This window comes from Amyelois transitella, chromosome 15 (assembly GCF_032362555.1).
Source record: "Amyelois transitella isolate CPQ chromosome 15, ilAmyTran1.1, whole genome shotgun sequence".
In the NCBI taxonomy this organism is placed as follows: domain Eukaryota; kingdom Metazoa; phylum Arthropoda; class Insecta; order Lepidoptera; family Pyralidae; genus Amyelois; species Amyelois transitella.
This window is the reverse complement of record NC_083518.1, coordinates 6,165,432-6,179,978: the sequence shown is the minus strand read 5'-3', so window position 1 is coordinate 6,179,978 and position 14,547 is coordinate 6,165,432. Positions and strand designations below refer to the sequence as shown.

General features: G+C 34.3%; 1 protein-coding gene across 1 annotated transcript in view; it reads left to right on the top strand.

The window, feature by feature from the left end:
* The window catches only part of LOC106141838 (actin-histidine N-methyltransferase), a 29,241-nt gene extending 14,694 nt beyond the window's left edge, over positions 1–14,547 (top strand). Inside the window, exons 5-9 of the mRNA XM_060948187.1 lie at positions 8,558–8,666; positions 8,934–9,061; positions 11,787–11,986; positions 13,644–13,824; positions 14,209–14,547. Coding sequence (XP_060804170.1) covers positions 8,558–8,666; positions 8,934–9,061; positions 11,787–11,986; positions 13,644–13,824; positions 14,209–14,308 — 718 coding nt within the window. The 3' untranslated portion in view covers positions 14,309–14,547. The remainder of the gene's footprint in view (positions 1–8,557; positions 8,667–8,933; positions 9,062–11,786; positions 11,987–13,643; positions 13,825–14,208) is intronic.

Genomic DNA, 14,547 nt, shown 5'->3' with positions numbered 1-14,547 from the left:
GGCGTGCCGTGCCGGTACGACACAATTCAATCCTCAGTCAGGTAAAAAACGAACTGTTTCTGATTGGCCTAGTATTGGATGTTTTTAAAAACATATAATATCGTTATTCCTCAACAAAAGTTCAAACTAATATCATTTATTTCGGACAACTTACTGACTTATACTGATACTTAAAACTTATGTTATCAAAAAAACTAGTTCTGACTCTGTCTATTACTATTAATTGTGCAATATATTATATTTATATCAGCAATATTTTGTTAAGACTTATCTATAAATTACTAGATCTCTCATTTACATATACATATATCGTCGCAGACGGATCGTAGTATTATGTGAAACGGAATGTGCGCACGCGCCGCGCCGTCTCCCCCACGGAATGCACCGTGATGGTCCTAACGAATGCACTCGTCGTTGTCACAGTAATTGAGATAGGTAGATAAGTATAACAAGTTTCTACTAATATTAATCATTAGAGTGAGAGGAACATGGTAAGGAACGCTCCTGGTTTAGGCAACTAGATGTGTGACCATGATCTAATACGAGTTAGACTTCGAAATCTAATGGACTATTTACAAACCTGATTTTGTAAGGGTATTTTGGATGTACACCTTAAATATTGTACCCTGGTTCGCATCAGGTCCTTAAATAGCTAAATATATATCTATATCTAACGAATCTCTAGTTTTAAAGATGATAATTTAATCGAGAATCTTATTGGGAGATAATTATTTAAACTCTTCCATTATCTTCTCATTTTCATTATCTGTACTTATTACATATAGCACCATAGCAGTGACTTCTGTGCATTAAGAAATTACTACACACTATGATTTTTGAAAGTAATATGACATTTTTTGAAAGTAAACTTCCCACACGGTAACATAAGGTATTAGTAAATCGTCAACTACGTAATTTGTTGCAAAATTCGTTCCAAAAAAATACTATGAACGCTCGTTTTTAATGTAGACATTGTGATCCGTGTCATTAAAAACCGCGCATATTTATTTCCTAGAAGCATTCTGTGCTAAGCTGCCACCAAAGTATAACCGTCATTAGGGTTACTAGTCGTCTAGGATTCTATTTGACTTTTTGATAACCTGTCTTTTTGTTTTTTTATATTAGGGATCTATAATGTTTTCCTCCTTCTCTTTGCGTCGCTTGCCAAATTGTTGAGGATCGTGACGTGAAGCTCTTCATCACTTTTTCTCACACGTTTTTCCTCCGTCTATCTCTGTCCCTGGCGGTGCGGAGGGCGTTGTGGATAGTGGAGTCTTAGAATGGTGCTGATCTGATGAGACTAACATATTGAGCTGTTACCACGAGCCCTTTTCCCCATCGACTTTTCCGGTCACGATGAGTATTTCCATGTTGTTTTCTTCCTGTTGTAAGGCTTAATTCGTACGTCTGTTCGGCCATTTGGTATGGTGACATGGCAACCCTAACCATGGTATTACCAAAGTAGGCTTCCGCCTTACTGCGACGACCCGAGTAATTCAATTTTCACGCCTACTTGCGCCAAAGCATTTCTCTCAACCTGTTGTTAGATATTACAAATTAAAGGTTGTGCAACTGCCGTGAATAGTCTGGCGAATTACTGTTAAAAATTATAAAATGACATAACATGAGAATAAATAGTATTGTTTTGTAAACAATGTGTTTCAGAAGTTAGCAGAGGTTAAGTTACTTTCTTGCAAAAATGCATTTGCACATTGACTCAGAAACTTATAAAATTAACTGAGTATACCTATTACGCTATTGAAGTAATAGCATATACACTAAATTGATTAAATGATTTATTAAATCATACGAGGGTGGTTTGAAAAGTTCTCGGCCTAACCTAGATTTGAGGGTAGAAAAAAAATAAGAATATACTCATTCGATAGATTGATTCTTTATATACACTTGTGTTAAATTTCATTGTGATAGGTTGTGTGATTATTTTTTTACGATTTTTTGTTTGAGCTAATCTGACTCTCTACTGGAAAAATGGAAAAAACCGAAGTAAGAGCCGTGATTAAATATTTTGTCAAAAAAATATGACACCTAGCCAAATTAAGGAAGACATGGATAACATTTTAGGTGAATCTGCGCCTTCGTATTCGACGATAAAAAAGTGGGTAGCTTTATTTAAACAAGGCAGAGAAAGCTTCGAAGATGACCCTAGGAGCGGAAGGCCTTCAACGTCCACCACGCCAGAAATGATCGATAAAATCCATAAATGGTTTTAGAAGACCGCAGATTAAAAGTGCGAAAGATAAGTGACACTATAGGGATCTCAACCGAGCGGGTATTTAATATTTTAACCAATGAACTTGGAATGAAAAAGGTTTCGGCAAAATGGGTGCCGCGTTTGCTGACCGCCGAACAAACACTCAACAGAGTTGAAATTTCAAGTGAGATTCTGGCCTTGTTTAGGTCAAATACCGCCGATATTTTGAGAAGATTTGTTACCACCGATGAAACTGGGATACATCATTATATTCCTGAAACAAAAGAACAATCAAAGCAGTGGAAACATAGAGGTTCTCCGCCTCCAAAGAAGACCAAGGCGATAAAGTCTGCAGGAAAAGTTCTGGCATCCGTGTTTTGGGATTACAGGGGAATAATTTTTATTGACTACCTTCCGAAAGGACAAACTATTACAGGCCCATACTATGCTAACCTGTTGGATAAATTAGCAGAAAAAATCTGTGAAAAACGCCCGGGATTGGCGAAAAAAAAAAACCTTTTTCATCAGGATAATGCACCAGTGCACAAGTCAGTTGTTGCAACGGCTAAACTCCATGAACTGCGTTTTGTAGTATTGAACCATCACCATTATTCACCGGATTTAGCACCATCAGACTATTATCTGTTCCCTAATTTGAAAAAACACCTGGCTGAAAAGAAATTTTCCACAAATGAAGAGGTCATAGCTGAGGCGGAACGTTTTTTCGACGAGTTGGAAGAATCGGCCTATAAGAGTGGCATAGAAGCGCTAGAATATAGATTAAATAAGTGTATTGAGACAAGAGGGGATTATGTAGAAAAATAAAAATATTTTTTTGTTTATTTATCTTTGTTTTCTTAGACGGGCCGAGAATTTTTCAAACCACCCTCGTAAGTAGGCTTTGTCGTGTTCAATGGAATCATTAATCATTGAAACATGGGCGAAAGTATTGAACTCAATAATAGATGACTTCAACCATTTAAAGTTGTTCTGAAAAGTGCACAGCCTTCATATATTTAAATTTAACTGGGTAGTACAATTATATCTTTGTTATTTTCTCTTACAAATTTCTATTATTTGTTTAACATACATACATACATACATAAAATCACGCCTCTTTCCCGGAGGGGTAGGCAGAGACTACCTCTTTCCACTTGCCACGATCTCTGCATACTTCTTTCGCTTCGTCCACATTCATAACTCTCTTCATACAAGCTCGGCGGTTTCGGGTACTTTTGACCTGACCCTTTACCAGGACGTCCTTAATTTGATCAAGATACGTTCGTCTAGGTCTTCCCACTCCGACCTTTCCCTCCACACTCTCCTTGTATATCTGCTTAGTCAACCTGCTTTCATTCATCCTCTCCACATGACCGAACCATCTTAACATACCCTTTTCTATTCCTGTAACTACATCTTCTTTCACATCACAACATTCCCTTATCACGCTGTTCCTTATCCTGTCACTCAATTTCACACCCATCATACTCCTTAACGCTCTCATTTCCACTGCATTTATTCTGCTTTCATGCTTCTTTTGCCATACCCAACTTTCACTCCCATACATTAATGTCGGGACCAACACGCCCCTGTGCACAGCCAGTCGAGCCTTTTTGGATAGTTTCTGACTGCTCATAAAGGCATGCAAAGCTCCATTCACCATGTTCCCCGCGTTCACTCTCCTTTCAATATCACTATCATACTTGCCATCTGATGTAAACTTTGATCCTAGATATACAAACTCTTTCACTTGCTCCACTTTTTCTCCTCCAATCAAAATATTACATGCTGTCATTTCTTTCTCCATTTCAAAAACCAGTGTTTTAGTTTTACTTACGTTCACTTTCATTCCTTTCTCTTTTAAAGCTTCATGCATACAGTTTACCATCTCCTGTAACTCCTCCGCTGATGACGCCAGTATAACCTGATCGTCGGCATAGAGCAGACATTTGACGAGTAACTCATTCATCCTTAATCCACTTTTAGACTCTTTCAAATCTGTCAAACAGCTATCCATAAATAGGTTGAACAGCCACGGTGACGCAACACATCCTTGCCTAACGCCTTTCTCAATCTTAAACCACTCAGTGTGCGCTCCGTTTATCCTGACACAAGCACTCGAATCCTCATATAAGGATTTCAGTGCTCGTATTAAGAGACTGCTCACCCCATGCATAGAAAGTGCTGACCACAATTCATTCCTCTCAACTCTGTCATAGGCCTTTTCCAGATCTACGAATGTGCAATAGACTTTTTGACTCTTGGCCAAAAACTTTTCGGCTATGCACCGCAAGGAAAAGACCTGATCAGTACGTAGTTTGTTTAATAACATACATTTCGTGGGATTTTACACAATTACCGTAATCTGTACGTCTCTAACGAGCCAATACAGACGTGGAATCTCTGTCATCTTCATACAACTCTTAATGATCTGTGTCTCCAAATTAATAAACCTCCCATAATCAGATATCATCTGTGCAGGTCATTGTTTATATTCTCTATGCTGTACAGATTTCGCACGGCTTTTACTTTCTTTGGCAAACGCGCGTAATATGGTTTGTTTTATGCTGTGGTTCTCAATAGCTATTTCGTATAAGAAAGCATTAATTTTCTTGGTTTATGCTCTTTAACGAAACATCTAATAAACACCATATTATATTAGAATTTAACAGATTTATTGTTAAAATCAATTTACGATTTTAATTTTAAGTCAACCTTTAAATATAATGGTAATCATAAATCATAATAACCATTCACAACCTTTAAGATTGATTTAATTATCTTTGAAATTGGCAAATTTGAATTTATTGTTTCGATAATATTCTTAGTATCTTCTGCTACAATTAGCAAAAAGACACGAAGAGCAGGAATCAATTCAAAACGTTTTGCTTGAAAATTTGTTTGCTCTTTACATTCGCATATCTCCTTGAATCGGAAACGATCTTATTAATATATTAAAAAAAAATAATTGATATTGATAACCTAAGCTTTTTTTTATAACAGATTTGTTTTGTACTATAGCAATGTTTGAGAAACACTGATGAGCGGCGGTGAGATCGGCGTGAGATGACAAGAAGCTCGTTACAGAAAATAACATGCACGATCGATGTGTAATGTCACATGTGGACAAATATTGCTTCATTATCATTACCTGTTATCCAATTCAATCCATACTAATATATAAATGTGAAAGTGTGTGCCGTGTAGTTCCCGACACCAATTGATAAAAGAATAGGACCACTCCAATTCTTTTCCGTGGATGTCGTAAAAGGCGGCTAAACATAGGCTATAAGCTTAGGATTCTTCTTTTACGCGATGGGCTAGCAACCTATTTAAATCTTAATTCTATTATTAAGCCAAACAGCTGAACGTGGTTTCAGTCTTTTCAAGACTGTTGGCGCTGTCTACCCCGCAACGGATATAGACGTGATTATATGTATGTTTGTATGTGAAAGTGTGTTTGTATGTCCGTCTTTCACGTGAAAACCACTGAACTGCTCTCTGTGAGATTTTGCATACAGCAACACGTGTGATGTGTGAGGAGTATGGTAAAGAACATAGGGTTCTTTTATCGCGGGCATAGCCGTAGACGAAAGTATGAAGATTATTTTGCATATAAAGAAAACTTTTTGAAAATAAAATAAAATTACAATATTTTCCAGCGCCTGTATTTTACATGTTTATTAATCCTTTTTTATATAAATTGCTTTTTATATTAATTTATGTGTCTACGCATTAAAACACAATCATAGTTATAATTTTCAAATACAGAATAATTATGCAAATATTATGTAAGCTTCATTTAAATAATATATTACGCAAACTTTCACTATAGTTTTCTGCATATCGTAAATTCATTTCACATACATTCTATCTCATTAATAAATCAGGTTTTACTTTAAGCATTAAAAATATTACTTATTCAATACCGACGCACTATTATGTAATACCTACTATAATCCATACATAAAATAAAATTGTAATATAATATATAAATAGCACTAGGCGTAGTAGGTAAGGTAGGTCTCTGATTTAATTACAATTGTTAAGACTTTATTTCACGATATATTTCATAGTCGCTTATTAGAGGTTCATCTCATTTTCACTTTTTGTAAATTGTAACATCACGATTTCTTAAATATACCGTAATTTGTTCATCAATATATTTTTTTATATTTCAAAATTTCAAATAAGGTATTTCGAAACGCGTTTTATATGAAATATTTTCACAAATCATTATTTCAATAATTGCCCGTTTCAAGTAGCAATTAAGATCGTCCCGTACGCAGTAATTAAATTCCGATATACAATCGTTATTTCTCAATTCTCTACATCTTGTAGAAAGTGTAACATGTATGCATAATTTATGCAAATCGTCCACAATCCACATGTCAACTCTTGCGAATAAATACTTTTAAGTAAAATTAATGTAATAGTTGACAAAATTGAAAGTTACACGTGTGTTACGTTATGAGAGTGGAGTGTCTCAGAAAACAATGAGTGTTACTTTGTACGAGATGGGAAGCTAGCCATACGTAACGGTGGAAATGTCTATTATTTATTATACTTTTGTGTTATTTTTCCTTGATTTTTTCATTCACATGTCAAGATATAATTAATGAAAGTACCATTTCAAGTTTTAAAACTTTTATTTTGACTGATCTATTTTCCTACATTTGTACCTAGATAATTTTAGTAACCTATAATGTTTCGGATGTATGTTTGTATTTAAGTACTTACTTACGTTCTTTTCTGCTTGGCTTTGTAGCCTAACCTAACTGACCATTTTCTCTTAACGTAAAGTCAAACAAAAAGTACCAGTCGATATGCAAAATTGATACACTCACTAATCAGCATTTTCAGGTAATAATCGGGATATCATATCTTGGGATATCTTCATCTTATCTTCTTATCCCCTAGAAAATAAACAGAGACATATACGCAGTCAGGCAAATAAAGTCGGGAATTTATGTTTTCCGCTTCCAAGAACAATTTACAAAGATAAACGTTCTGAACAAAACCTATCTAGATTCCGTTTAATAAAACATGCGAGGTGTGGCCGCCGGCAGTGAAATGCGATCATTGCGTGACGCGTCCGTATTACTTATATGGCGCCTTCCCAATGCTGTACGTCTACTATGAGTTCTTCTCCCTTCAATCTTTGTCCTGGTTACACCCTTACGTCCCGCAATTCCAAAGATAAATACATTTTCGGAGTTTTGTACAAGTTTTTCAGTATGAAGGTCTCGGGACTTAAGGAATATCTGTGCATGGTTTGTTATATTTCTTAAAAATTGCAAGCTGTAGCGTCATGTTCTCTTTTAATTCGATTATCTTGAGTAGCTAATTTGAGTAGTTAAGTAGTCCGTACATAAGTATATAAAATTTTACATCGACCAAAATTAAACTGACTGACCACGACTTTTATTTTTAATATTTTTGTTGTATAAAAATGCGTACAAATTAAAGTCTACAAAAAAGCAACCTTATTTATTAAGCAAACACATGGTATATTTACTGGACTTCTGCCAACGAAGTCTCTCTACTTTTCCTTGAAAGGTCTTATAGCTTCAGAATTCGTTATTTAATTTCTGACAATGTTTGTTATATTTTAATTTGCCACTAGATATAAAAATGTCGTCAAAGTTGGTTTGCCGTTTTATCCGTGAAAGCGTAGCAAATAAACAAATAAACTTACTTTCGCATTTGTAATACGAATGTTCCTTGTGTTTTACCTCACAAATGTAATGAAGTTCGCTTCGTATTCAGTATAAAATCTTTCTTTTATTGAAATTATAAAGATTCGCTTCCTTAGGTTTTCTCCATAGTAGATAATAACACAACAATAAATAGAGACAAAAGAGTCGTAATACCAATAATAAGTCTTATTTCGATTACAAAACAAATAGATTAAAAAATATATCAACTGTTGCAAAGCCACATTACGAATGATATTACGAAATTCATTCGCGCAAACTCAACCGCAGACGCGAGTTTCTTTCCGGACTTCTTTTTTGATTTCCTTTTAGAAGTCACAGTTCCGAAGACAAATCATTAGGATTTTACCCATTGACGGTGTTTGATTCCCAAGAAGCCTATTTCTTTTACCAGATGCACAAATGAGTTCTATTACTTATTCTTCCACCTGGCGTTAGTCCCGGTTACATCCTCGCCACTCTGGAGAGAAGCCCGGGGTGCACATTATGCCCAAGATTCTGTTTTGCATAAGTCAGGCTTTTACAAGACGTCTGACTCCGCAACCTTTACAGAGGATATTAGGCCATCGTTTGCCTTTCTATATATGAGTAGAAAGTACTTTGAATAATCTATTTTATTTGTTTACAGATGGGCTGTGTCAACAGTGATGACGAGACAGAACAACATACAGCTAGCGAACAACGACATCACGGCGTTCATACCTCTCTGGGACATGTGCAACCATGAACACGGGAAGGTAAATCCATAGAATTATTAAAAACTGCGTTCAGAATGGACACTCGCTCTACCTCAATTACATGTTTTATGTACCTATTACATGATTTTCTTAGTTATGATGATTGATTATTTTATGAATTTCTTTTCGGTCTTTTCGTAATAAGTTATTAGTTTTTCATAAGGGTTAAATACGTGATGTACGAGTATGTGTTAACAAACACATTCTTTTACACGACCCTAACAAATTTTTTTAATCGCTTCGTCTTCTTTTTTTTTTGGGTAACAGATAACCACCGACTTCAACAATGAGTTGAATAGAGGCGAATGTTACGCTCTGCGCGACTTCAAGCCGGGAGAACAAATTTTCATATTCTATGGCGCTCGATCCAACGCAGACCTTTTCTTACACAACGGGTTAGTATAATCATAATGTCGTCACGAAAAAATAAAGTAGATAAATGCATGATTTTTTTTAATAATTAATAATTCACTTGTTTATATAAATTGGCGGCGGCGATCTGAATTTGATATGAGATGTGTTTAGTAATTTTTTGGAAATGTAAAGGAACAGGAAAAATAGACAGGAAAAGTTAAAAAAAATATCAAAAAATCATGATATTATGAAATTGCGGTTTCTTTAAAAGTACTTTATATTGCAATTAAATTTTATTAAACAACTTAAGTGTTTAATAAAATTTAATACCTATGTCCATTAGTGAAACAATAATTGTTACAAACTTACCTAATATAGTAAAATGCTTCTCCACTTTCTTTTTATAATGGAAGTAGATTCGTAAAGATAACTTTAATTAACATCAAACTTTATTCCCTTGATTATTCACTTTAATATTGAAATAACTAGGTATATGTAGAAGATAAAAAGCATGCGCATGCAGGACATAAGACGTCGCCACTATAAAAAATAAAATCTAGATTAGCCACATAACTTCGTGGTAATGTAAGCACGTCAGTGCATCCAGTTTACCAGGTAATGTGTCTGGTTCACTGGATCCGTACAATCGCTGGCTTTTCCGGAATCATAACATCTGATGCAATTTGTTTATACAATCGATACTTCATTCGTAAGTGCGCCTCTTAATTGTTGTCACATTGTGGAAATGTAAAAATATTCCTTAATATGTGGCCGTCCAAGCGAAAAGGGCCCACTGAGCACTTTCTAGTTTCCGAGATATTTGAGATTTTGTGAAAAAAGGTGGAAAATTGGCATTATGCGATTTTAATGGATTTTAATGCAACATGCAATGGGCTACATTTTCGTATAATAATCGTCTGTAAATAACGAACACAACGTGAGAAAATTGCAATTATATGTTTAGTGAAAAGGGACCAGTTATCAACACTCTTTAAATTGAATGATTGAAATTGAATTCTATAATGATAATGAGTAATAACAACTAATGTCGATGTTTAACCAACCACAAAGACATCTACTGTCAACAGCGATATTTTATAATAGAGATTTTTTGACTAACGGTGTCGCGCCAAATGTCCATAAGTCACGAAAAGCTCCTTACAATTGTTATAATTTACAAACCAGAGCTGATGCAGTTAATTATATAAAACAGTACTCCAATGATAATGGTTTAGTTTTACCTGGCCGTCTACCGGGTCACCGATATAATTCTGATCTAGTAATACTTCCTTGCAGTATGACCAAATCATACGTTTTTAAAACTATATAATAAAAATAATATTCCTGTTGGTAGGAGTACTTGGTACGACCTCTGGGAAACATTTTGCCCAAATGTTGTTGTGCAGAAACCGAAAACTGACATTTGCGCAGTTTGTCAAAAACTCAATCAAGTAAGAAACGGGTCATATTTTTGTCCAAAGCGCAGGTCAGAAAATATTTGAGATTTAATTTTGACGTAAATTTAATCTGTTTTTGTATAATGTCCTACGAGTAGTATATTCTTAATAAATGTGTGTTACAATGTACGCGAAATATAACCTAATTTTGGTCAACTCGACCCATTTCCTAAACTTAACATAACTACCAATTAGTTTTAAGTTTTTATTTTTTTATTCAATAGTATTGCCATAATAAAAACTAGTCGATTTTATACTTAATATATATCTCTATTATTATAAATAAGAATCTATGTAACTGACATCTTGATCGCTAGCTATTACAATTTAAAATTTTATTGTATTCAACTGGGCCCTTTTACTAAACTTATTATAAAGTTAGTTTTAAGCTTCTATTTTTTTATTCGATGGTGTTGCCATAATAATAACTAGTCGATTTTATACTTAACATATTGTTCTATTGTAATAAATAAGAATCTATGTAACTGACAACTAGATCTCTAGCTATTACAGTTTAAAATTTTATTGTATTCAACTGGGCCCTTTTACTAAACTTATTATAAAGTTAGTTTTAAGCTTCTATTTTTTTATTCGATAATGTTTCCATAACATTTAACTAATTGATTTTATACTAAACATATTGCTCTATAATAATAAATAATAATCTATGTAACTGACAACTAGATCTTTAGATAATACAGCTTAAACTTTCAATGCCTGTTTCCCAACAATTTGATTTTTGTAAGTGTGAACTTTGAAATTTTTTTATTCCAAGAAATGTTATTATGATTAATTTTTTTTTATTCCATATGATCAACCAACTATTTAACTATCCAAATATGGCCTTAACTCAAAACCACCCAAGTGGTACCTTTATGCTTGGACTGCCACATATATATTCTTTATTGCATGTAAACTACCTGTTGAACTTATATTTATATACTAGCTGTTGCCCGCGACTTCGTCCGCGTAAATTTCGAGTTGAATCTTAATCATACAGTCATATACAGACAGACAGACAAAAAATGTAAAAAAAAATCTCTATCCGTTTCAGTCAAAATATTAAATGTACAGACAAAATATTTTTACTGTTTTATTATATGTATAGATTTCATTACAATTTGCCTTTAAAGTAACCTCGTCCTAATATTATGGTGTACCTCATTCTATCCTAATAATATGGCCTAAGTGGACGGCCTGAGTAAATAAGGGCTTTGAACCCTTATTTAGTCAGGCCGTCTACACTTTTACTTAGTTTAATTCCGAATAGTCAAAAAGCTGTACCTAAGGTATATCAATTCTTTTTCAGATTCGTCTACCCCAACAATCAGCACGACAGCCTATCCTTACCTCTCGGAGTCAGCAGTAGTGATCCATTAAGGGAAACGAAGATTTCCCTCCTCACCAAGCTTGGGCTATCAGGAGTTACACACTACAGCATTTACAAGGGAAACTGTCCAATCAGCGCCGAACTACTAGCGTTCATTAGGATATTCAATATGAATCAAGGTAAATTTTGTACCTTATATTATCTGTGGAAACATGGCAACATTGGAAAACTAACTATAAAAAATAATATTTTATTATCTCTAGGTTTGAAATAAGACATAAATTTTTCTATTCCAGTAGGTCTCTTTTTTATTGCACCAATTAGAACCAAATGGTTATCAAGAAATCTCCAGGGTATATTTACCTGCTGCTTAAGTGCGGGCTTTTTCAACGTTGCTTATGTGATCGAAAATTTCGAAAAAAAATTTAAAAAATATATGTAACTTGTTCAGAAATTTGTGTTATCAGATGGCGTCGAAAACAGTCATGAAGTCTACGTTTGCGAACGAACAGTTAATCGTCTGTCAATCAGTGCTATTAACTTAATAATACGGAAGGCTTAAATTAATCACGAAAACGTATGTTCCTGAATGTTTCGTACACATTTGGGATGTGGTCGCAAGTTTTAATTGACTTTAAACGAAATATTGCTTCCTAATCGAATGAGCGCAGGAAGGCAAAATTAGTTGTCTAAACGTTTTCGTCCTAGACGGGAGCGGACGTATTACAAATGGTAAATCGCAGCACAAAACAAACGCTTATATAAACGGATAAGGCCTATAAGACTTGTAAACTTAATTATTTTCAATTGATACCTACATACTTATATACTCGTACTTACGTTTTTGTCCGTTACTGGGAAGACAGGAGTCAACAGTCTCGAAAAGATCAAAAAACTTCGCTCAGTAGGATGGCTTTGTAATATAATTAAGATTCACATAGTGACAGGCCTTAAAATGTAGTAAACCGTAAAATTTTGTACCATTTGTCGTCTTTATTACTGGTTACGACCATATAAATAAGGTAGGTTAGATACTATAAGACTCACTTATAGAACGACGCCGCCTTGCATTGCACGCAGTTTTCTGTGCAGCTGTTAATAAAAAGCTGTTTATAATGTCAGAACTAAGCAAAATAAAATCGCTATGATTTCACAGATTTTTGATATGTAATTAAGTTTGAGTTTTAGAATTCAAGTATAATCAAGAACCTTACTATGGGAAAATGAGTTGAAACCATTAAAATCTTAAAGTAATTGATGCGTGAAGCATAACTTCATAGTATTGTAAGTGTTTATATAGATTCTGAGAAATGTTGTTCGCGGAGGCATGCCGATGCGGTGTTCAACCAAAGAATGTAGTGAAAGATAATTTGATATCTAAATCAAGACATTAAAGGGAGTGAAATATGATACACTCGCCATCTTTATGAACATTTTGATGAAACATTGTTTATTTTTTCTGCCCCGCCGCTTCTACACTTGCACTTTGGACGCGGTACCTAGTAACTTTAATAAAATAATTTATTAAAAGATTGTTTATACCTCATGTCATGTGTATGACGGATTCTTAGTTGAAAAATAAAAAGGTTTTTGTTTCGGAAAGAATCATAAATTTTGACCAAAAGAAATTTGATTTTTAATGTAATTTGAACTTAAACATTTTAGTTGATACGTTCAAACAACATATTTTACAGCCTTCAATTTTAAAACGCCAATTTAATTTTTCTGTTTTTAAGGTAAAAACCATATCTGTTACCTCCCGTTATAACGCAGAGTTATAATTAAGCGTCAAAGAGAAAAATCATAAATTAAATATCAATAAAAAACCGTTTTCAGAGGAGCTATCAAAATGGTCAAGTCAAGGTCTGCCAGGCGACCTCGTCTCGTCCGACAAGTCGTCTTCCGACGCGGTCGGGGCCGACATCGACCGCCGCGCGTACACGTACCTACTGACCCGATGCAAACTCATCAAAGCCTCGTACAAGAAGACGGGGGGCGAACCTGATAGTTTACATAGGTAACATTACATTTATTTGACTACATTACACATACATACAATCACGTCTTAATCCCTTAGGACATACAGAGCCAACAGCCTTGAAAACTCTGTAAGGCCATGTTCATCTATAAACTATCTTCATTTTGACAAAAATTTTATTTATTTTCCCGTTCCTGTGGGAATTTCGAGACGACATCTCGAAGTGTTCCCCTACACCTCTCAAGAAACACCAACGAACCTACTAAGGTTCGTTGGTGCCCATCTAGTAAATTACGTTTTCGGGTAATAAGTCACTCAAATTTTTTTTCATTCATTAGCTTTTCTGAATGACGAAGAGATAGATAAATGTTAATCAAAGATATATTAATGAAATTTATTGAAAATTGTTTTAATTGTTTACAGGAAAAATATAAACCTTCTAAAGGAGTGCGAAGTACAAATTCTAGACGGTGCCATAAAATTCTTGGAGCAAACTATATCACAACTGCCCACCGTAGGTTAGACGCAATTATACGAATTTACTAAACTTAAATACTAATTTATATATCTCTTTAAGTGAACAAATCATGTCAGTATTGTGTTACTTCTTATAAGGGTACTCATGAATCCTTTTTGAGATTTTTATTTTATTTTGACGCAACGAATGTCTCGGTAATCTGATTGTTGTTTTGTTTTATACAAATTTTTTTGTATGTCTAGTTAAATCGTGTGCAATTTGTTTTACGTAATAAATGTTGTTTT